The sequence below is a fragment of the Xenopus laevis genome, chromosome 4L (assembly GCF_017654675.1).
Source record: "Xenopus laevis strain J_2021 chromosome 4L, Xenopus_laevis_v10.1, whole genome shotgun sequence".
NCBI lineage: Eukaryota > Metazoa > Chordata > Amphibia > Anura > Pipidae > Xenopus > Xenopus laevis.
The window spans coordinates 132,500,520-132,525,000 of NC_054377.1; the positions used below are offsets into that span (position 1 = coordinate 132,500,520).

At 41.9% G+C, this 24,481-nt stretch overlaps 1 protein-coding gene across 3 annotated transcripts in view; it reads left to right on the plus strand.

The window, feature by feature from the left end:
- The window catches only part of xpc.L (xeroderma pigmentosum, complementation group C L homeolog), a 29,638-nt gene extending 5,421 nt beyond the window's left edge, over nucleotides 1-24,217 (plus strand). For 2 of the 3 annotated variants that reach the window (XM_018259060.2, XM_018259062.2), the window contains exons 6-19: nucleotides 1,143-1,252; nucleotides 5,397-5,514; nucleotides 6,599-6,683; nucleotides 7,369-7,526; nucleotides 7,797-7,917; nucleotides 8,162-8,251; nucleotides 12,120-13,016; nucleotides 14,693-14,853; nucleotides 16,242-16,323; nucleotides 17,516-17,650; nucleotides 19,982-20,151; nucleotides 21,370-21,463; nucleotides 21,550-21,639; nucleotides 23,826-24,217. In XM_018259060.2, the coding sequence (XP_018114549.1) occupies nucleotides 1,143-1,252; nucleotides 5,397-5,514; nucleotides 6,599-6,683; nucleotides 7,369-7,526; nucleotides 7,797-7,917; nucleotides 8,162-8,251; nucleotides 12,120-13,016; nucleotides 14,693-14,853; nucleotides 16,242-16,323; nucleotides 17,516-17,650; nucleotides 19,982-20,151; nucleotides 21,370-21,463; nucleotides 21,550-21,639; nucleotides 23,826-24,029 (2,515 nt within the window). In that variant the 3' untranslated portion in view covers nucleotides 24,030-24,217. Of the gene's footprint in view, nucleotides 1-1,142; nucleotides 1,253-5,396; nucleotides 5,515-6,598; nucleotides 6,684-7,368; nucleotides 7,527-7,796; nucleotides 7,918-8,161; nucleotides 8,252-12,119; nucleotides 13,017-14,692; nucleotides 14,854-16,241; nucleotides 16,324-17,515; nucleotides 17,651-19,794; nucleotides 19,908-19,981; nucleotides 20,152-21,369; nucleotides 21,464-21,549; nucleotides 21,640-23,825 lie in introns of those variants that run through there. The other variant, XM_041590829.1, reaches the window with a different exon arrangement.
- Nucleotides 24,218-24,481: the final 264 nt, after the last annotated feature.

Genomic DNA, 24,481 nt, shown 5'->3' on the forward strand with positions numbered 1-24,481 from the left:
GTTAAGAAGGGACAGTCAGGTTGGCAAAACAGGTTTAGGAACTTAAAGGTGCAGATATATTAAGGGTTTTTTTATGGTCAAAACTGTCACATTTGATTAGGGAATTATCCAAACGCGATGCAAGTTTTTTTAAAAAAAAAATCAAATTTGATTTTCGAGATTTATTATTCTCTGGCCCTTTAAGAATTTGAATTAGACTATTCGCCACCTAAAACCTGCCGAATTGCTGTATAAGTCAATGGGAGTGAGCAATTTAGAAATGTGTGCAGCCTTCCTGACCTTCAAGTCTTTTCTGAGAAAAAACTTGAATCAAGTTTGAATGGATTTTATTCGAGTTTTCGACTCAGTAAAATTGGTCCAAATTTAAGATATTCGATTTTTATAATAAATAGAATATTCTAATTTCGAGTAAAATCGAATTCATGTGAGTTAAAAAAACTCACATTAATTCGAAATTCGAATACAGGTATGGGATCCGTTATAGGAAACCCGTTATCCAGAAAGTTCTGAATTCCGGAATGAACATCTCCCATAGACTCCATTATAATCAAATAATTCAAAATTTAAAAAATGATTTCCTTTTTCTCTGTAATAATAAAACAGTACCTTGTACTTGATCCAAACTAAGATATAATGACTCTTTATTGGAAGCAAAACCAGACTATTGGGTTCATTTAATGTTTACATCATTTTCTAGTAGACTTAAGGTATGAAGATCCAAATCACGGAAAGATCCGTTATCCGGAAAACCCCAGGTCACGAGCATTCTGGATAACCGGTCCCATACCTGTATTGATAAATGTGCCTCCAAATAAAAATTACTTACAAAAGCAGATCTACCACTGAAAAACGATCAACATGACCTATAGGTAACTTTTCATGTAAATTAATATTTCGAAGAGTAGTTTTTTATTAGTGTCAGTAAAACTTTAAGCAGTTTTATTTCATACTCCCAACAATTTTAAATCACCCTTCATAGCCTCACAGGAATACAAATGGCTGAATAGGCCTGTAAATAAATCTGAGATGTTTGCCTGCAATTTACAGTTTGTAATTCATTCCTTGAACACCTGCAGCGTTTGACCTTATTGTGTCTGTTCATTTAAGCAGTCTTTGTTAACCTCTGGCTTTGTTTCTTTTAGTGATCTTCTGGCTCTGGAGAAAAAAACACAGACAAAAGTGGCAACTGTAGAAGAGTCCAGTGTCTCAGAGGAGGCAGAGGATAGTGATGAAGAATGGGAAGATGTGGAGGGTATTTTATTTCACCTGGATATGGTCCTTTGTATAGACCAGTATGGCCTTTTATTGCAAAGATATTGCTATTGAGCTCTTACACTGCCAGGCAGGGGGGATGATCAACTGGTAGCAAGACTTGCACCAAAAAAAAACATGTATTCAGACAACAGTTCAGCAACCTCTTATTTTGCTTGGTTCAGGTTCCTCTGCCTTACTGCAGATTTCTCTAGGTCTGCTTGGGGGACACAAGGACAGTGGGGATAAAGCTGGCCCCACTAGGAGGCAGGACACAATAAAAAAAAATACAAACTTGATCCCTCCTCCTCCTGCTATACCCCTCCTCTGTAGGCAGAGACACTCAGTTTCGTTGTGTCCTCAGGAGGTTAGGACCGTCTCCTGCATTCAGGAGTATTATAGTATTTATTTTGCTCTTCTTTTTATTTCATTTCAATTCCTTCACATTATATGGAACTGGACAGCTACACTGAGTAGTCTGATCCATTACTTCAGGATGTCACTGGGGTCTCTTGTGCTCTGCACTGACCATCCACAATTGATTCCCTCCCTCTGTCGTCCAGAGTGAGGATGCACTGGCCGGGACACAGGGCTGAGGTATAGCCAAGTTCATCCTGTGGCTGATTCCTCCTTATATGCCTCCAAGATCCCTACACTAGCACTCCGGGAACTCTTGCCGTGGCTCATTTAAGGTAAGCTGTATCCTTAATAGCAGCCTATTCACTCTCTGAGCACCCTCCCCCTCTTCACAAACCATCTGCCTTGCACAGCAGTATAGGAGACTTTGTTGCAACCTGAAGGTTACTGGTTCAGACCCAGGCAGTATGTTAAACAGCCTCCACCAAACACACAGGCAGGCAATAGGAATGGCACTTATGTTTCCTAATGTCCTCACCGTCTTTCACTCTACCTGGGGAGGCAACGGCTGGGCCAGATTTTGTGCTTTCTGTATGCGCACCCAGTGTGCAACCTGGAAATGCGCGCTGCTGCCTTAGGCGCCATTTTTCTAAGGCGCGCTTCGGCACCATACGTCACTGCTAGGCTAGTGGCTATTCTTCGCGCTCTCCATTGTGCGCCCAGGCACAAGGACCCTCTATGTTCCACAGGCAAGCCACCTGAGGCCGTTTGGGAAACTTCAGAACTCCGTCCTCAGGTAAGCCAAGCCTCCCATGGGGACCCATCAGGCCGGCCCCGGGACTCCACCCCCCTGGATCCCGAGTTTCCCCCAGAATGGGCATCTCGGCTTGCCGTCGGCATTCCTAAATTGGCTCTCTCCCTTGATAAACTGCTAGCGCGGCTAGATAATCCTCCGCCTAAGCCTCCAAAATGTAGAGCCCCCTCTCCTTCCGAGGATGAGTGTGATTCAGAGTCCATCACTACTTCTCCCCTGCCGCCTGACTCCTAGGAGGATCCGGCCCTGTCTGGTGGTGAACTATCTCACAGTTCCGACCAAGAGGAAGAGGACTCCCCCAAACTCTCCTCCGAGGCCATTGATTCCCTCACCTCCTCAGTATTAGAGACCCTTCACTTACAGGAGCCTGAACCTAGTTCCAGTACTTCCACCTCCTTGTTTAAGCGACGCAGCAGCAGGTCCTCACTTCCTTTCCCTCTCATGCTCAACTCAAGCAAATTATCCAACAGGAATGGGACAAGCCAGAGAGACATTTCCAGGCTAACCACCGTTTTCTAAAACTATATCCTTTTCCACAGGATCTAATGGAAAAGTGGACCTCCCCTCCTTCAGTGGACGCGCCTGTCTCTCGACTATCCAAGGACCCCCCGTGAAGAACTCGCACATTTAGCCTCGCAAGGAGGCTAATGACTATCTTGTGAAGCCTCCCTCGATGCTTTACAGGTGATTAGCAGAATTTCAGCCGACTTCACTTGTTGGTAGCGGCTCGCAGATCTCTCTGGATGCAAAATGTGGACCGCAAACTTGTCCTCAAAAAAGTCTCTCACCTCAATTCCATTCAAGGGAAAGGCAGTCCCGCAAGCCGCCCAGCAAGCCCACGTCTGCATGACTCGCCACTTCTTCCCTCCAATGACCCAGCCGTAGGGGGGAGACTTTGCAGGTTTGCCGACTCCTGGAAGAATCTGACTCAAGACGCTTGGGTACCACCTAGAATTCACGCTCTCCCGCCCTGCCGGTTCTTCATTCATTCAACCGCGAAGGTTCAATATGGAATCCCTCAGGTCTGTCATCGCGGCCATGTCCCCAGGCCAATTCCTGGTTTCTCTGGATATAAAGGACGCCTACCTTCACGTCCCAATTTTCCGTCCCCATCAGAGATTCTTGCAATTTGCCTTCCAAAATCGCCACTTCCAATTCACAGCCCTTCCCTTTGGCCTGACTTCGGCCCCTCGTGTCTTTACCAAGATCATGTCGGTGGCCACTGCTCTAATCCGCACCAGGGGGATCTCCATAATGCCTTATCTGGACCTCCTGATCTCCTGATCAAGGCACCTTCCTTCGCAGAGGCCCAGCAGGCGTTGCACTTCACCATGGTTCGGTTACAGGAGTTGGGTTGGTTCAACCCCGAGCCAATCCATGGTCTTCCTCAGGATGCAGTTCAACACCCAGACACAAACTGTCCCAGCGACAAGGTCCAGCATCTATGGACCCTCGTGCGGTGTCTCTCTTCTCGAAGTCCCACACCGCGAGATTCTAGATGAATGTGTTGGGAGTCATGGTTTCGAAGATAGAAGCAGTTCCCTTCACCCAGCATCACCTCAGGGAGCTTCAGTTGAATATTCTTGCGGCCTGGAGGCGCAAATCCCTTCTCCTGGAATTTCATCTATCCCGCAGGACTCTTTTCTCTGGTGGATGCAAACCAGTCACCTGACCAGGGGCAGACCCCTAGGGGATCCACAATGGTGACTCCTCACCACAGATGCCAGCTTCTCCAGTTGAGGAGCAGTGCTGGAGGGTCGGTCAGCGCAGGGTCGATGGTCTCTATCGGAACGACGTCTTCACATCAACCTTCTTGAGATACGGTCAATCCGACTAGCCTGTTTGCCATCTTCATTCCAGGTCTCCTAAACTGGGAAGCAGATTATCTCAGCAGACAATCCTTAGATTCCGGCGAGTGGTCTCTAAAGGACGACATCTTCCACAAGATCACTCAAAGATGAAGGACGCCAAAGGTCAATCACGTCACAATTGGAAAGTTCCTCTCTTCTTTGCAAGGTCTAGGGACCCTCTGGCGCTGGCGGCAGACACCCTCACCTCTCCCTGGGACTTCCATCTCGCGTTCTTTCCAAGATCGACCAAGAAGCTTCAGAGAGAACACACTACTCTCATCCTCATAGCTCCAAGATGGCCCCATCGATCCTGGCTCTCGGATCTAGTACATCTCTCAGTAGAGGAACCTTGGACTCTGCCTCTCATCCCGGAACTTCTCTCTCAGGGTCCAATCCTTAACCCTTGTCCTGCCAACCTCAATTTGATGGCGTGGCATCACAGGGTCAGGTTCCCCTGGACTCAATCAGGGCACATTCCACCAGAGGAATGAGTGCGTCCTGGGCTTTTCTAAACCAAGCCTCAGCAGAGCAATTGTGCAAGGCTGCAACGTGGACTTCAATCCATACTTTTGTCAAATTTTACCAGTTTGGCACCTTCGCAGCATCTGACACCCGCTATGGCAGGAAGGTACTTCAGGCTGCAGTGGCTGGTTCCACGTAGGCCTCTACTCCCCACCCTTGATTCAGGGGACAGCTTTGGTACATCCCCACTGTCCCTGTGTCCCCCAAGCAGACCTAGAGAAAAGGAGATTTTGTGTACTCACCATTAAATCTCTTTCTCTTCAGTCGCTTGGGGGACACAGGGCTTCCCTCCCTAGATAGAGGCCTTCTCTTGGCTTCAGACTTGGTTGACTCAACCATCTGATCTTCTTGTAATTAGTGACCAGTTTTTCTGTTGATTATTAGTAACCTCCTGTTTCTCCTTTGGTACGAACTGAGTGTGTCTCTGCCTACAGAGGAGGGGTATAGCAGGAGGAGGAGGGATCAAGTTTCTATTTTTTTATTGTGTCCTGCCTCCTAGTGGTGCCAGCTACACCCTACTGTCCCTGTGTCCTCCAAGCGACTGAAGAGAAAGAGATTTAACGGTGAGTACACAAAATCTCCTTTTCATTCTTGCCTCACAGAACTGAATGGGCCAGTAGACTGCCTCCAAGCCTCAACTTCAACAGATATTCCTCTCCCCACACAACCTGTTGAAATAGAGATTGAAACAGCAGAATCCGCTAAGAAAAGACTCAGCAGGTAAACACTTTTTCATGGGGCATCCTGGCGCCTGATCCTATTTCTCCCACAGTTTAGCCAGTGTAATTTGCAGCCATGTATTTGAGGTATGTTCTTTTTAATCTGTATAACATAAGAATACCCTTGCATTTTGTGCTCAGTGGTCATTTACTGAGCCCCGGGACACAAGAGTAGGGTTGCCACCTTTTCTGGAAAAAAATACCGGCCTTCCTATATATTTATCTTTTTTCCCAATTAATAACATTGGGATCAATCATCATTTTTACGGGCCAGGCCAGTAAAATACCAGCCAGGTGGCAACCCTACAGAAGAGTAGTGGTCATTTAACAAGCACTTGGTCCCCTGGATTAAATATCTGGTGCTTGATGGCAGAGAGCAGCATCGGGGAGCATAGAGACCTTCAGCAATGCAAGAACAGCAGTACGGTGTGCCAAAGTTTTATATAGTGAATTTGTTGCACCAGCCTAAAGTTTTAGCATCTCAATAGCAGCAATGGGGGGGTCACCATCTTGGAAATTGTCTGTGACACTCACATGCTCAGTGGGCTCTGAGCAGCTGTTGAGAAGCTAAGCTTAGGGGTCGTCACTAATTATCCAGCAGAAAATGAGCTTCCCCTGTAATATAAGCTGATGCTACAGGGCTGATTATTAAATTCTGATGCTAGTTGCACTGGTTTCTGTACTGCCATGTAGTAATTATCCATATTAATTACTAATCAGCCTTATACTGTGGCATTTATATTCTATGTGTACTGTATATTGTGAGTGGGTCCCTAAGCTCAGTAAGTGACAGCAGCACAGAGCATGTGCAGTGAATCAGCAGAAAAGAACATGGGGAGCTACTGGGGCATCTTTGGAGACACAGCTCTTTACTGCTAAAGGACTGTGGTTGACTGGGGTTGGTACAGAGCCCAAAACATAATGTACAACATTTCTAGCTGCTACTTTAGTTTAACTTTCCTTGTCCTTTAAATGACCAATGGCAGCCTATTTTTGCACTTTACATGCTGTGTTCTGTAAAATAAATGTCCCCTAAAGTCTGCACTCATTATTGGCAATTATTGAGTAAATTCCACTTTCTTCAGAGAGAAGAGGAAGGCAGAGTACGCTGCATATATGCGCAAGTTATTGAGAAAGTTCAGCAAGGAGGTGCGGGAAGACACTCATAAGGTAAACCCAGATCAGTGATTCAACAAGTTTCTTCTCAGCCATGTCATAGGCATATCCGTGTAATAAATAAATTCAGTAAGCATGAAGGAGCAATAACTTTTTTCGCGTCCAAACATCTTAACTGCAATGTAAAGTGTAACTTGAACAGAATGGATAATCTGTCTGTAACATGGAAGGCGGAAGGGCCCTTATTCAAGGTGGTCTGTACACATAAGCAACCTTCAGCACACCATACAAAATGTATCTTGTACCAAGGCCCTTACACAATACTGGTGACTGTTGTATATTGTTTCTCTCCTCCCTCTCCCCATCATATTTTGCATCTGGAGAAAGGGAGTGAGAGAACAACCCTGTGGATATATATAATATATATTTAACATGCCTTATTTAAAGCAGGACTTTCAACCATTCGCCTAATGGCAAGCAAAGTAGGGACGGTCAATTGTATTCTGCATATGGACCATCATTCACAGCTTTTTATATAACAGTGTATCACTAATGTAGTTTTGATTGGCAACTGTGCAGCAACACAGGTCAGTAATGTATCCAGAGACAGACAGAAATGTAGCAATAGAGGCATATTTAAAAGGTCACACATCAGATGACAAAACACAATATGTGAACTTGGACCAGTGTGATGTTGCACTTGCTCTTGTGTGATATTATGGCACTTTCCTTTTTCTAGGTTCACTTGCTTTGCCTGTTGGCAAATGGTTTCTATCGGAATGACACTTGTAACCTGCCAGATCTCCAGGCTGTTGCCCTGTCTGTGATCCCTGTGAAGTTCACCAGTGTTCCTGCTGAATGTGTAGATGTAGTGTATTTGACAAACTTGATGAAATGGTAACTGCTTTCTTGGATCTATCATCAGAGGCAGATTAATGCACATATCAGGGACTATATAAGAGAATGTTATCAGAGCTGCCTGCTCCTGCTTCATCTTTATTAGCAGCAGCACTAGGGCCTAGTTGCTAGGTGCTAGAATTTGTACTTCAACAGCAACTGAAAGGCTGAAGGCTAAAACCAGGGTTAGGGACACTGCAGGATACTGAATGTATTTAATGTAAGCTCGCTTTCTCCCATGTAATCCCTAATGCTCCATCCTTTGCTTAGGTTTTTTGGAACATTTACTCTGAGTAGTGAGATGTCCCTGGATGAGTCTGAGCCATTGTCAGCCACCCTGGAGAGAAGATTTGGAGTATACGGCGTGAGAGATGAATCAGAGATGGTCCATGTAAGATAGCTCTATTCCTAAGTGTGCAGAATCATATGGCTGCCCACACTGATGCTCTGAATAAGATATTTTAAGTCAGTTTTCCAGTGTACCCCAGCAGAATCATTGCGACTGCCATAACTAAACTCAGAAGTAATTAACACAACTGACTGAAATTACAGTGCACGATTGTGTTTGTTATGTTTATTAGCTTCTGTATTCTGAACCCTTACTCTTGTCTTGCCCTCCCCACTTGCATATACAGGTATTTCTCGTCATCCTGCGTGCTCTGCAGCTTATGAGCCGTCTGGTGCTGTCACTGCAGCCCATCCCTTTAAAGGACAAACCTGCAAAGGTAAGGGAGATGATTTTTCACAAGAAGCTGTTTTGTGATTAGAAGAGCCCTCCTTTAAACTTGCACTGCATCTGTGCACACTTGTGCAAACACCTACACAAGTGCCCCAGACCTGTGTCATAGGGTCGGTTGCAGTATTAATCTCCCAGGAAGCGGTTGACTTTTTCTGCTCTATCTTCCATGTTTTCTACAGTGTTTTCTCCCTTTTTACACAAAGAAGCAGTATTAAGTATGATTCCCTGCTGCATAGCCACGCAATGACAATGTGCGCAGTGCTTTTTACTTAGTTATGCATACATTGTGTGGACAACTTCAAAGTACAGTTGACAGGTCAGCTTATTACAGGTTTTGCTTAGAAAAAAAGTTTGTTTAGCGGATGTTTTCAACTCCCATCATTCTAAAGGTGGCCATAGACGTAACAATTAACATCTTACCTTTTAATGCTCCAGCCTTTGGTGTACTGTACTAAAGTTGCACTCACTTCCTAGACTCACATGTGGTCTCAACATCTGAATACCTTGGCTTGCTGATGATTTATTTTCCTCTGACAAAAAAATAAAAAGCACGTTTAAAGTACTGTACTTAATATTTTTCTTGAAAAACTTGCTTGGGTAAAAAAAAAAATATAAGATTAGCAACAAGCCAATGATTTTTTTCCCCTTCTGAGGAAAATTGGAGAGGCTTCAAATGGGTTTTTTTTTTTTTGCCTTCCTCTGGATCAACTAGCAGTTAGGCAGTTTATATATAAACTTAAAAGGTTGAACGTGATGGATGTGTCTTTTTTTCAACCTAACTTACTATGTTACCTGGAAAAGATCTTTCCAGTTCACAATAGTTCTGTATGGATGGGGAAACGGTTAATGGCACTGGCCAAGCCACATGCCAGTAAGTAATGCAGTATAAATGAAACACCAATACCTTTTGATGCAACAAACTGAGTGATCCCAAATTTATTCCATGGTGCTATCAGACACTTCAACTACGATCAAACGTTTCGAGACCACATGAGGAAGAGACATGTTGTCCCAAAACTTTTGATCGTGGTTTTAAGCTGGCCATAGACGCAAAGATCTGATCGTACGAATCGAGGATTCGTACGATTTTAGAACCGTGTGTGGAGAGTCCCGACATTTTTCGTCCAGCGGAGATTGGTCGTTTGGTCGATCGGACAGGTTAGAAAATTTCTGTCGGCTGCCGATAATATCTCTGCATGTATTGCCGATCGTACGATTTTCAGTGGGAGACTGTCACTAGCTTTGGTTGGACATATATATCGTACGATTGCTGTCAGGGGCAGAATATTGCTGATCTGTTCTTTAACTAATCTGACTGGTAAGACTTTGATCTGAATGGTTAGTGGCGGGTCGGGAGATGGGAAAGTCCGATCGTATGATGATTCGTACGATCGGATCTTTGCATCTATGGCCAGCTTAAGTGTCTGATCGCACCATGGAATAAATTTGGGATCACCCCTGTTTGCTGCATCAAAAAGTATAGGCGTTTCATTTATACTGAAAGACATTTCCAGGAAAGATCATTCATTTCAATACACACATGTAGAGCTGAATAGTCAGATATACAGATAGAAACAATAGAATTCTACCTGTATCTGCCGATTCAGCACTAACAATGGACGATGTTTGGGTGCCTTGAAAGGCTCCTGATTCGAATTTTTCTGCCGATATCCGGCGACTCGTCTCCCACCATACACGCACCGAATATTGTACGAAAATTAGTTTTGTACGATATTATCAGTGTGTCTATGACAACCTTTTAACCAGCTGACTAGTTGTAATTCACAGCACATGCTGGTCATTAAGCTGGCCTTGTAAGGTCATCAAATGAGAAACTCACAAAAGAGACACTTAATAAGGAAAGAACCAAAGGAATTCATAAACAGCCTGAGAGAGCTTGCCTTTGTGGTAAGTGAAAGGCACCATCAAATAAAAACATCATTAAGCTCTTTCCTGCGGTGAGAAACCTTTTTTTTATTAGATTGCAGGACCCCATGGTTCTCTGCAAAACTGCAAATATTCTAAAGGTCAGTGTTCTGCCGGCGGATGTTTCATTTTGGAACCAAGCACAATATTTATTAACACAAACACAAATAAGCAAATGGCTTAGAAAGACAAACCGTGCAGTTCTTCCTCCAGCTGTCAGGGAAGGGGTCAGTATCCTTCATCTACATACCAGGAATGCCAGCTAAAAGGAATGTTAACTTGAAGAGACATAACTAATCTTTCATTTATGCAAAACACTAGCACTGTCTGTGCGCTACACAGAGAAAAAGAGTTTTTGCTTTTAAGTTATGTATTGCAGTAACTAAAAGCCTGCTAATAATTTGCCAGACCATCTAGAGTGGCCCATTCTGATGTAGGTAGCTTCACTGAGTCACTAGTTATACTTTATACTTGGCCGAATAAAAGCAGAGTTCCAAGAAAGCACATAGCAATAGGCTGCATCACAAAGCAGAGCAACTCTAACCCTAATTAATTACAGCACTGGCCGTAGCCATAATTTCATATAGTAAGCTCACCAGTTCCACATCTGCCAAGTGAGTATTTTCTGTGGAAAGGATTTATTTACCATCATTGTCTTTAGTGACACCAGCTAGTATGACTACAGGTAAGGGACCCTCCACAGTATGTTTAACTGCTTTCTGATGGTATTTAGACCCCATGAGAAGATAATTATCGCCAGTGCAATAAAAAGTATAGAAATGATAAGACAAACATGAGTTTATATTAGATTTATTTTTATGTAATGAATCGGGAACTGTAAAAACGCATCAGTTAATAGTGTTGCTCCAGCACTGAAATCCATTCTCAAAATTTTTTTATATTTAATTTTGAAATCTGACATTGGGCTAGCCATATTGTCCGTTTCCCAGCTGCCCCCAGTCATGTGACTTGTGCTCAGTCAATCTTTACTGCTGTACTGCAGGTTGGAGTGATATCATCCCTTCCAACCCCCCAACCAGATATCAGCTCCCTAACATAAGATAACAGCTGCCTGGTAGATCTAAGAACAGGACTCAATAGTAAAATCCAGGTACCAGTGCGACACATTCAGTTTCATTGAGTAGGAGAAACAACAACCTGTCAGAAAGCAGTTCCATACTAAAGTGCTGGCTCTTTCTGAAAGCACATGTCCTGGCAAAATGACCTGAGATGTACCTACACACCAATATTTCAACTAAAAAAATGACACTTGGTGGTTCAGGAATTACATTTTATATTGTAGAGTGAATTATTTTCAGTGTAAACAGTGTAATTTAAAAAATAACTACATCATAAAAATCATGACAGAATCCCTTTAAACTGCGACTGATAACACTGGCATATACATACAGTAGGATTTGCCAGAAAGAAGATATGTTTTGGAATAGAAATCACTTGAAGGTATCGGAGAGTAATAGCTCTACACATCATTAGCGAGGAGCTGGCCTAGCATATTGGATTGTTTACATTAGTGCCCACTGCACCCAGCACTAACCATTATTATAGCAGGGCACAGAGTTCCTACTTTCAAGCTTTTGGCTGCTGTTAATTATATCACCCCATTACATGATGGTCCACACCCACCTTCGGTGTGGCCATAATTCATCAGCAAACTGAAGGGGTGCATTGGTGCTTGCTGCAAGTTGCAAAGGAGCATGTATGGTTGCATGTACCTTTCTGAACGGTGCCAATGCTTGTACTTGTTGCTTGGTGCATTAAGGCTGAATATGTTGTTTTCACATGGGCACCTACATTGTGATTTGACACTTTGTACATGGTTTGGGACTTCAAAACAGAAGGTGTAGCTGTGCTGCATAGGGAACCAGACCATGTTAACTTTACTGCATGTTCAAATTGTGTTTAAACAGACCAAAAAATCACCAAAGGAAAAGTCCTCCAGGAGGTCCAGTACTAAACCACAAACACCCAAAGACAAGACCAATAGTAGTAATAGGCAACAAGTTAGGCAGAAGAAGGTAAAGCAGGAAGAGACTTTGTCAGGGGAAAGTGAAGAAGAGAATCCAAAGCACTGTACTACGTCTGGGAAGGGAAAAGGCAAAACTACCAAGGAGAAAAAGGGTGTTAAGAGTGCAGATAAAGAGAAGCCCGGGGCCCAGCCCAAAAATCAACTCAGGAGGAAGGCAGCATCCAAAGTGACTTACAAAGAGGAGAGTGAGAGCTGTGGTCACAGTAGTGATTCCGACTATTGCCTTTCGGACGCCCAGGACAGTGACTATTCTGACTGGGAGGAAGAACCCTTGGCTAGTAAAAGAAGAAGATCATCTGGACCTGTAAAGGAGATTATAAAGACAAAGAGAAATACCAATTCTGCTGCCAAACAGCCTAGAGATAAAAACTCACCCAATTCAGTCACACAGCCAAAGAGAAGAGGCAAAATCATCTCCACCGACGACGAATCTGAAATGGATGATGAGGACAAAATGTGGAAATCGCCCCTGTTGTCCCCAACGGTTAGTGACCAATGGGTGGAAGTTTATTTGGAAAGTGAGGGGAAGTGGCTTTGTGTAGACTGTATGCATAGGACTTTGGGGAAAGCTCAAGATTGCTTTAAGACCACCACCAAGCCAGTCACCTATGTGGTGGGGATCGATAATGCTGGCTGTGTAAAGGATGTTACACGCAGGTACGATTCTAATTGGATGACAAGCACACGGATGCGTCGTATTGATCCTGATTGGTGGGAAAAGACACTGATGCCTTATAAGAGCCCCAATATTGAGCGTGAGGACAGGGAAGATACAGAGGTAAACTCTATTATCTATTAAATGCTGTGTTATATGGGGGGGTTGCATGTTGTAGTTCAGTAAGAATTGGGGTAATGCTGGTTAGATTTGATGGTATGAGATGAATATACAGTATCCTAAATGCATTTATTAGTATTATGATTATTAATAATAAATAATAGTAATAATAATTCTGTGCAGCTAGTCTGCAGTTTCTACATTTCTGCAATATTCCCAGAAAGATATTTTTGTAAAAATGCCCTTGCTTTCCTTCTAAGGACCACATCACAAGTAGGTAACCAACGTTCCATTGAAAATAGAACCAAAGCTGCCCAATCACAGGAAGATCTAGTGCCAGATGAGCCAGTCCTTCAGCACAAAGCACAGTGCAATCCCCAGCCATTGGGATTTCCAGCTTGCCCCATTAAAACCGAACTATAGATCATATAGTGTAGATCATATACTGATCAGTAAGGCCTATATATGGCCAGGAGTGAGTCAGCAGCCAATATCTGCATGTGTGGCATTAGATTAGTGCTAAATCAATGGCTTGTCGATTATGACATTTTATTTGGAATTTATTAAAAAAAATGTATTTTCATCTCATTAGTCCTTAAAAATATATTGTCTTGGATGCAGGCATGTTTCATTTTTTTTCCTGTCCAAAGAGATGGGTTGTGTATTCCACCATCAGGTACAAAATAAGAAACCAAATTAGCAAGAAAAGTGAAAATAATATAAATGTCAAAAGTACTTAGAAGAGCAGCTTTTATGTTCATTTGTTTTGAGGGTGTACATTTCCTATAATTTTCTGTTTTTGTTTTCATGATATCAGCAATTTTACACTGCTAATATCAAATTTTTTTCCCCCACGGTAGATCTAAACGGCTGTGACTGGTGGAGGCAGAGTATCCAAGTGTATCTCCCTCCTTGTTAGCTCGAACACCTAAATGGGCAGATGAGGCCAGAGATAACAGTGCAGAGTAGTTTTCCAAGACATTGTATCCCCAGCCAGGACAGCAGATCAGAGCAGAAATGCACATAGTACAGGTATGGGATCCGTTATCTGGAATCCCGTTATTCAGAAAGATCCGATTACGCAAAGGCCGTCTCCCATAGACTCCGTTTTATCTAAATAATCCAAATTTTTAAAAATGATCTCCTTTTCCTCTGTAAGAATAGAACAGTAGCTTGTACTTGATCCCAACTAAGATAAAATACATCCTAATTGGAAGCAGAACCAGCCTATTGGGTTTATTTAATGTTTATTAATTTCTAGTAGACTTAAGGTATGAAGATCCCAATTACGGAAATATCCATTATCCAGAAAGCCCCAGATCCCAAGCATTCTGGATAACAGGTCCCATACCTGTAGAGCAACTTTACATTAATGTGGTTGTTCCCCTTTAATGCATTTCACAGCCTACTAAATCAAGTTGGCCCCTTGTGGAACCCCTCAAGCAATTACTGTAATACAAGTACCAGTATCTCTTGGCTGCTTTTAGCTAATGTGCCCTCTTTACCTCTTATTTTGTTTTTAGGTGCTTATTGTATTTATTCCAGTATGATTAATGTATGCACCGATTTATTGTACAACATTGGTGGTTTATAAATAAATGCTAATAATAATAAAGAGTTGAATACTGTCCAAAGCTTAACAAAACCTATTTCTAACAATATAAAATTCTATGTTTAAGCTTGATCTTAAGCTACTTGACCAGCCGCTGCCAACATCCTTCCCTGAATACAAGAACCATCCACTGTATGTACTGAAGAGACATCTGCTGAAATATGAGGCAATTTATCCAGAGACTTCAGCTGTCATGGGCTATTTCCGAGGGGAAGCCGTCTATTCCAGGTACCAAGGGAAATAGAAAAAGTACTTGGTGCAGGGCGTTGCGCTGATCAGAAACATCTACATTTCCCTGAAGGTGGTTTACTTGTCCTTTAAATCTATACAGAATTGTCATGTAGATGGAGATAGGTGTTTATGGATGCAAGTAAGGTGTGTAACCACTGAAATTCAGTTTGTCAGGAAGCCTTGAGATGACCTTGGGAATCACTCGAAACCCTGGTTATTTAAAGGGCAAGTCAACCCTAAAATAAAAATTTGCCTAATAAAAGAAAACATTATTATATGCAAATTTCCAATAAACGTTTTGGACATCAGGGCAGAAAGGGACAGACAAACACTGATTTCAATAGCAATACATGTACAAATACCCTAAAAACCATAGAAAATTTGTAATGAATGTAATGACCTTCGCCTCGCTTCTCCTCTCATCACTTCCAGCCATTCTTGTCTACAAGACTTCTCTCGGGCCTCTGCTTTTCTCTGGAATTCTCTGCCTCGAGCTGTCAGACTTTCTCCTTCTTTCCAAACTTTCAAACGCTCCTTAAAGACCCACCTGTTTAAAGAAGCTTATTCAATGTACCTTAATTAATCATTGCTGTATCATAAATCACAAAATTGTTTCTAAAATCCTAATGTCTCAATTGTACCCTAACCTTTACTTTGCAAACTCTAATTTGTAGGGACCTCTAATCCTATCCTAATCTGTAACCCTTGTTTGTTATTCACCATTTATTCCCCTTCCGTTATAACTAAGGTAAAGCCCTGCGTATCTTGTTGGCGCTATATAAATGATATTGCTTAGAATAATGTTTTTATTTTGGGGTTGATTTGCCCTATAAGCTTTTTAATCAGTGGCCACATCATGGAACATATTCCACTGGCATTAAGGCTAAATAATATACTGAGCCACTGGTGTGGTCACCTGATAAATGCTCATAATGGAGGTAATTGAGCCAACTGAAATCAGTTCAATTCTATACCTCTAGTTGGCCCCATGCAATTGTGTGATGTCTAGGGATGCGACAAATCCGGGATTCGTCCTTTTTTAACAGGATTCGGATTCGCCCAATTCCTTCTTCCTGGCCGAACCAAATCCGAGCCCTAATTTGCATATGCAAATTAGGGGTGGGGAGGAAAATCATGTGACTTTTTTTCACAAAACAAGGAAGTAAAAAATGTTTTCCCCTTCCCATCCCTAATTTGCATAAGGCTGAATCTTTCCCGAAGTATTCGTGGGTTCGGCCGAATCCAAAAAAAGTGGATTAGGTGCATCCCTAGTTCTGTCAGACAACTAGATTGGATGACTAGAATGGCCTGCATGTTATCAGCTCTGACTTGTTATTGCCATTGTCTGGATTTTGAATTCAATCTGCTTCTCTCTCTCTCTGTAGATCCTGTGTTCATAACCTGCACTCAAGTGACACGTGGCTGAAAGAAGCCCGAGTGGTGCGATTGGCAGAAGTGCCCTACAAGGTAAAAGATGTTCTACGGTTTTCTATGAAGCCAGCCATAGATTGCGTTCTGTTCTTCCTTTCTGTTGCACTGCTGACAACACATTCAGTTGTAAGAACATTTGCAGCAGTTAGTGAAGACACGATTACAGTATACAGGAAGCCCACTCATACCAATTAGTGTTTATAGTTTCATTCCTGTTCCTCACTGCAACATAAACTAGGGGTCAGCAGAACTCAACATCACCAGGTTGAAAATGTGACAACGGATGCTCTTAAAGTGATACTGTCATGGGAAAAATTGTTTTTCAAAACGCATCAGTCAAAAGTGCTGCTCCAGCAGAATTCTGCACTGAGATCTGTTTCTCAAATGAGCAAACATATTTTTTTATATTTCATTTTAAAATCTGACATGGGGCTAGACATGTCAATTTCCCAGCTGCCCCCAGTCATGTGAGTTGTGCTCTGAAAAACTTCTTTACTCTTTACTGCTGTACTGCAAGTTGGAGTGATATAACAATGTGAAGATAACCAGATAATAGCTCCCTAAATGTGGCCATACATTATTAGATTCGCTCGTTTGGAGAGATTGCCATTGATTGTATCTTAACCCGATATGCCCACTAATGGCTGGGCGATATCGGGTGAATCCTAACGTTTGGCCCTTGCAACGAATGGGCACTCACGGGCCGCAGGATCGATATCTGCCCGATTTTTGGCCTGATATTGATTGGGAGGACCCATCGGGAACCCCCACACACGGGCAGATAACTGCAGAATCATTCTAAAGGACCGATATCGGCAGCTTTAACTGTCCGTGTATGGCCACCTTAACACAAGATAACAGCTCCCTGGTATATCTAAGAACAGCACTCAATAGTAAAATCCAAGTCCCACTGCACGTTCAGTTACATTGAGTAAGAGAAACAACAGCCTGCCAGAAAGCAGTTTCGTCACTTGCTTGTTCAGGAAGGAAATTGCATATTGTGGAGTGAATTATTTGCAGTGTAAACAGTGTTATTTAGAAATAAAAACTACATCATAAAAATCATGACAGAATCCCTTTAAGGACAAGAAATGCAATCTGTGCAGAGGAGCTTGGAAAGCCTTTCCAACCCCCTCTTTTCTAATGATTCCAGTGAATTGGAACATGTTTGGTCAAAGTTTGGTGCGAGTTGTGTGATTTAATTTTTTTTACCTTCGTCTCTGAACAGATGGTGAAAGGAAGTTCGAATCGTGCGAGGAAAGCACGCATAAGTGATCCAGAGAAGAAGAAATATAATGACCTTGGCCTGTTTGGCCTTTGGCAGACTGAGGAATATCAGCCTCCGGTTGCAGTTGATGGGAAGGTAAGACTTCTGTCTGTAACTGTGTATCACATTGTGCCAGGAGCTGCTGTGTGCTTCATGTTGGTTGTTGGAACATTGTAATGAGTTTTCAGTTAATGTGGAATATGTACAATACGCAAATATAGATGTAGGCTTCTTGTGGGCCCCCCTTGTCCCTTATAAGCATTACAAACCTTACAACCCCCCATTTTGCCCTATCATTCCACTAAGTCTGTATACAAAAATCATGTGTTGTTTAAAACCACAACTCCTAGAACCAGCCAATTGTCATCTTGGGATTCTTCACACCAGCCCTCCTGCCAGTCCCAGGGCTTCAATGGGCATTCAGTCTTCATGCTGGTCTGGGAGGGTCAATTCAGGGCTGGAGATACTCTTTACTGGAGCCTCAAACTATGCAAAGCCTTAGCACATGCAGCTCAGTGTTCTGTTTTAGTTCTGCAAAAGAATAACAAAGAACAACCAGGAAGGAGAAGGGTTACCAACATTATTTTTTTGAGGGGGGTCACAGACTTGGAATATTAACAGGTATCTGGTTGCAAGGGCTTAATTATCCTAGCAACCAGGCAGCACTTGCAAGTCAGAATGGAAGATGAATAGGAAGATTAATCCAACTACAGTGCCTTTCAAAAGTCTTCACCTCCCTTGGCATTTTTCATGTTTTGTTGCCTCACAACCTGGAATTAAAATGGATTGTTTGAGAGTTTGCACCATTTCATTTACAGAACATGCCTACAACTTTGAAGATGTTTTTTTTATTTTATTTTTTATTGTGAAGCAAACATAAAATAGGACAAAATAACTTCAGTGTGCATAACTGTCACCCCCCCTAAAGTCAGTACTTTGTAGAGCCCCCTTTTGCGGCAATTACAGCTGCAAGTCACTTTGGATAAGTCTCTATGAGCTTGCCACATCTTGCCACTGGGATTTTTGACATTCCTCAAGGCAAAACTGCTCCAGCTCCTTCATGTTGAATGGTTTTTGCTTGTGAACAACAATCTTCAAGTCTGACCACAGATTCTCAATTGGATTGAGGTCTGGACTTTGACTAGGCCATTCCAACACATTTAAATGTTCCCCCTGTTTCACCACTCGAGTGTTGCAGTTTAGCAGTAAGCTTCGGGTCATTGTCCTGCTGGAAGGTGAACCTCCGTCCCAGTCTCAAATCCCAGGCAGACTCACACAGGTTTTGCTCAAGAATATTTTTGTATTTAGCACCATCCATCTTTCCCTCGACTCGGACCAGTTTCCCAGTTGCTGAAAAACATCCCACAGTATAATGCTGCTGCCACCACCCTGTTTCACTGTGGCCATGGTGTTCTTGGGGTGATGGGATGTGTTGGGTTTGTGCCAGACATAGCATTTTCCTTGGTGGCCGAAAAGTTCAGTTTTAGTCTCATCTAACCAGAGCTCCTTCCTCCATACATTTGGGGAGTCACCCACATGCCTTTTGGCAAACTCAAAACGTACCTTCTTATTTTTAACTTTAAGTAATGGCTTTTTTTCTGGCCACTCCTCCATAAAGCCAAGCTCTATGGAGTGTACGGCTTATTGGGGTTCTATGGACAGATACTCCAGTCCCCTCTGTGGAACTCTGAAACTCCTTTAGGGTTACCTTTGGTCTCTGTGCTGCCTCTCTGATTAATGCCCTCCTTGCCCGGTCTGGTGTTTTGATGGGTGGCCCTCTCTTGGCAGGTTTGTTGTGGTACCATTGTTGTGATATCATATCAGAAAATGTGTTTTTATACTGACAGATCATGGACTTCATTTCACTACCGTAATTATGTGACTTTTGAAGGTAATTGGTTTCACCAGGATTTTTTAGGGGCTTCGTGGCAAAGGGGGTGAATACATATGCACATGCCAATTTTCAGGGGTTTTTTTTAGTTCTTTTTTATATATATTTTTCTTATTTCGCTTCATCAACTTAGACTATTTTGTGCAGATCCATCACATAAAATAAGATTAGGAAACATTTAAATTACAGGTTGGAATGTAACAAAATAGGATAAAAAGCCATACTTTTGCAAGGCAGTGTATAATAATAAAATAATAAATAATAAAAATGATAATAATAATAATACAATTTAATAATAAACTATTACATTGAAAGCCTGTGACTTTTTTTACATCATTTTGTGTTGCAGGCCTGTATAGGAAGGCTACTTAATGGAAAACCAAAAATAGGAAAGACCAGACGAATAACTGCTTAGAATAGGTCCTTCTATAACATGATGAAAGTTTATTTAAAGGTGAACTTCCCATTTGAGTCTTATTCTACTATGCGGGTGGCAGGTTTACAGTCTGTTGATCACCCGACTTTCTGTTTTACAGGTTCCACGCAATGAATATGGAAATGTGTATCTGTTCCAGCCCAGCATGTTGCCAATTGGCTGTGTCCAACTTCGCGTCCCCAACCTGCACCGAGTAGCCAGGAAGCTGGACATTGACTGTGTCCAAGCCATCACAGGATTTGACTTTCACTGTGGCTTCTCACACCCTGTGTAAGGCTCCATTAGCTGCAGTCATCTATAGACTAGTAGCAACAAATATAAAGCAGCTACATTTTGGGTTTATATATGAGTGGGAGCTGCCATAATGCTTGCCTCGGTCAGGCACATTCTATAAAGATGGTGCTTTAGCCTCAGCAATCAATATGACAGTCCAATTGTATATTTGCTTATTCTTCACGTATGGGACCTGTTATCTAGAATGCTTGGGACCTGGGGTTATCCTGATAATGGATCTTTCCATTATTCGGATCTTCATACCTTAAGGGGCAGATTTATCAAGGGTCGAATTTCGAAATACAAAAAAACGTTGAAATTCGACCATCAAATTAAAAAACGTTGAATTCGAATATCGAATTTGGCAATCCTTCGATCGAATAGAAATCTTCGACCGAACGATTAAATCGTTCGATTTGAACGATTTTAGCGTACGATCTAAGTATTTTTATTCAATGGGTAAAGACTTAGAAAAAGTTAGTAGAAGGTCACCATAGATTAACATAGCAATTCCGCAGGTTTAATTTGGCGAAGTATTGAAGTCGAAGTTTTTTTAAAGAGACAGTACTTTGATTATCGAATGGTCGAATATTCGAACGATTTTTACTTCGAATCAAAGTAAATTAGAAGTCGTAATATCCTATTCGATGGTCGACGTATCCAAAAAATTACTTCCAAATTCGAACTTTTTGTACTTCAAAATTCACTCGAACCTTAGTAAATCTGCCCGTAAATCTATTAGAAAATAATGTAAACATTAAATAAATAGGCTGATTTTGCTTCCAATAAGGATTAATTACATCTTAGTTTGGATCAAGTACAAGCTACTGTTTTATTATTACAGAGAAAAATAAATTTGGATTAGATTTATCTGGTTGTGGACACCCAGGCCCTTTTGGTTCTCATACATAATTTGCATTTATTACCTACCAGCACCCCTCTCTCACTTTACTCCACTGTTGTAACCACATTAAATAAATCGGCTGATTTTGCTTCCAATAAGGATTAAATATATCTTAGTTTGGATCAAGTACAAGCTACTGTTTTATTATTACAGAGAAAAAAAAATTTGGATTATTTGATTATAATGGAGTTTATGGGAGACGGCCTTTCAGTAATTCAGAGCTTTGGGTTTTTGGATAACGGATCCCATACCTGTACTTTGGATAACAGATCCCATACCTGTACTTGCAATATTATTGAAATCTTTTTCAGAACTGACGGTTATGTAGTCTGTGAAGAGCACAAGGACATCCTCCTGTCTGCTTGGGAAAATGAGCAGGCAAATATAGAGCAAAAACAAAAAGAGGTGGGTAAAGCAAATAGGTTCTTGGGGGCAGTTGACTTGGGTGCCTCACCATTGGCTCCTCTCACCATTGCTTTTCTGTGTCCCAGAAACGTGAGAAGCGAGCTCTGGGCAACTGGAAGCTGCTGATCAAAGGACTTCTCATCCGAGAGAGATTGAAAGCACGTTATGGCAACAAGGTAATAGTGGGTCACATGACAAAGATACTTGCTCAGTGTCTGCCCTGTGCTTGATATTTAGACAAGGATGTAACTGCAGATCACAATGGGAGGCACCAAATAAACTAGAGAATGGTTGTTTTAGAGTTTCTCTAAACATATAGATTGGTCAGAGGTCAGAACCAGCGTCAAGTAGACATATAGCAGGGTGACGTGTAGTGTTTTATTTACCTGTATCCTCCTTCTTACGGTCAGGGCACACGCTCAGATTCGGGGAGATTAGTCGTCCGACGACAAATCTTCTCTTATTCGGAGCGACTAATCTCCCCAAACTGCCTTCCCACCGGCTAGAATGTAAATCGCCGACGGGATGGCACTCTGAGCGTTTCGTTTTCTGAAGTCATCCGAAATTTCTTTTACGAGGAAACTTTGGGCGACTTTGGAAAACGAAACGCTGCCAGAAAACAGCGATTTACATTCTAGCAGAGGGGAAGACAGTTCACTGGACGACTAATCTCCCCGAATCTGAGCATGTGCCCTGACCCTTAAAGGAAAACTATACCCCCAAATAATGTAGGTCTCTATAAAAAGATATTGCATAAAACAGCTCATATGTAAAACCCTGCTTCATGTAAAAAAACATTTTTCATAATAATATACTTTTTTAGCAGTATGTGCCTTTGGGTAATCATAAATAGAAAACTTGCCGTTTTAAAAAAAAAAAATAAGAGCAGTCCGCTGGGTTCCTAGGATTCACGGTGCACACAAACAAACCATACGTGTTAGGTCACATGAGCCAATTAACAGACAGAGTTGTGTTTTTGCTTCCACACTTCTTCCTGTTACAGAGTTGTAGTATTTCTGGTCAGGTGATCTCTGAGACAGCACAGGTAAGATTCTTTAATATGCCGCTTAATTTGATATAAACTAACTGTGGCTTTAGTATTCATTTTGGGGGTATACTTTTCCTTTAAATTGGAGAAGCTGACCAAATATTGGAAAATAAAGGTGGGCGACTTAAGCCATATAAATCAGAAAACCGATGCCCTGCTCTCAAATGGCGAGTAGATAAAGAACATAAGTCACTTATTAAATAAGTAACTATAGAGGACTCCACTTATATTGTTAAAGGGGTTGTTCACCTTCCAAACACTTTTTTTTTCAGATTGTTCCCCAGAAATAAAGACTTTTTTCAATTACTCTCCATTTTTTATTTGTTTTTGTTTTCCAAAATCTAAGTTTAAAGTTAAATGTTCGTGTCTCTGGTGTTTGAGTCTGTCAGCTCAGTAATTCAGGTGCAGTCTGAACTGTTACAATTTTGCAACATTTAGTTGATACATTTCTCAGCAGCATCTATGGGAATATTAGCAACTATTGTATCAATTCTAACAGTTGCCTGTAATGAAACCCAGAGATTCTGCTCAGCAGGGACAAAGATAAGAAATGTATCAACTAAATATATCAATACTACAGTTTACAGGGTCGGTGACCCCCCCCCCTCAGAGCTGCTTTAGAAGGTGAAAAATGACACTTTACACTACAATATTAGAAAAACGGTGACACATAGAAAATAGAAAGTAATTGGAAAAAGTCATTGTTTCTGGTGATCTATCGGAAAATAACTAGTTGTTTGAAGGTGAACAACCCCTTTAATTGGTGCAAATATTCCTTGTGTGAGGCTTCTTACACTGGGATTCAGTGATGGACATCTGGGGCTGTAGGATGGGCTCGGACCAGACACTAGTGGGCCCAGCCAACGACAATTCCCATCATCTTCTATAACACTGATAACATTTAGCAGCATGTGATCCTGGGCCCTGGAAGGCCCAGTCCGACATTGAGTCCTAATATAAACTTACACCAAACACCACCTTTCTGAATGACTCTGGGATTCGGCCAGGATTCTGCCTTTTTCAGCAGGATCCTTCTGCCCGGCTGAACCAAATCCTAATTTGCATATGCAAATTGGGGTGGGAGGACTTTTTGTCACAAAACAACTAAGTAAAAAATGTTTCCCTTCCCACCCCTAATTTGCAAATGTAAATTAGGATTCAGTTCGGTATTCGGCCGAATCTTTCGTGAAGGATTCGGTAGTTTGGCCGAATCCAAAATAGTGGATTCGATGCATCCCTAATATTATGTATTTATAAAGTCCCTGCACTTTCTGCCGCACTTATGCCTGAATACTTTTTATTTCTTTTTCTCAGGACACAGATACGCCTGGCCTATCCACTGAAGCAAATGATTTCTCTTCGGATGACGAGGAGAAACAGAAGACAGAGACCCCCGCTCAGGACATGGCAGTCTCTTGGCCACAGAATCGCCAGGCTCAGGCCACAGAAGGGAAGACGAAGAGCAGGAGGCAGAAAAAAGGAGAAGAGAATCATTTATTCCCCTTCGAAAAACTGTAATATTAAAGGAATCTGGTTTGGGACCAAGCTGCCTTCATCTCTTCTCCTTTCTACAATATTCCCTAGTTTGGTTTAATCGGGGGAAGGGGATTCTGGGAATTTAAATAGCTATTCCAAATGAACATAATGTTTTCTACGTGTTCTGTGATTTTTCATTTCAGAAAAAAATACAAGTCATTTTGAAGATACAACAGTGTATAAATAGCAATTTATTTGTGTGTGTGTGAAAAAGTAGCATCGCAACTGACACAACTCCGGCGTTTGACATTTCAACTAGAAATAGATAGATAATAACTATACAACAAAGGGGGAATAAAGCAGACCGGACCCAAAATGAATTGTGCAGCCACTATAGCGTTAAATCATGTGACCATGTCTCAGTGTTACTGCTTTTCTATTTATTGCTGTATAAATACCGTCTCTCTCTCTCTCTCAAACAATTCAGGGCAAAT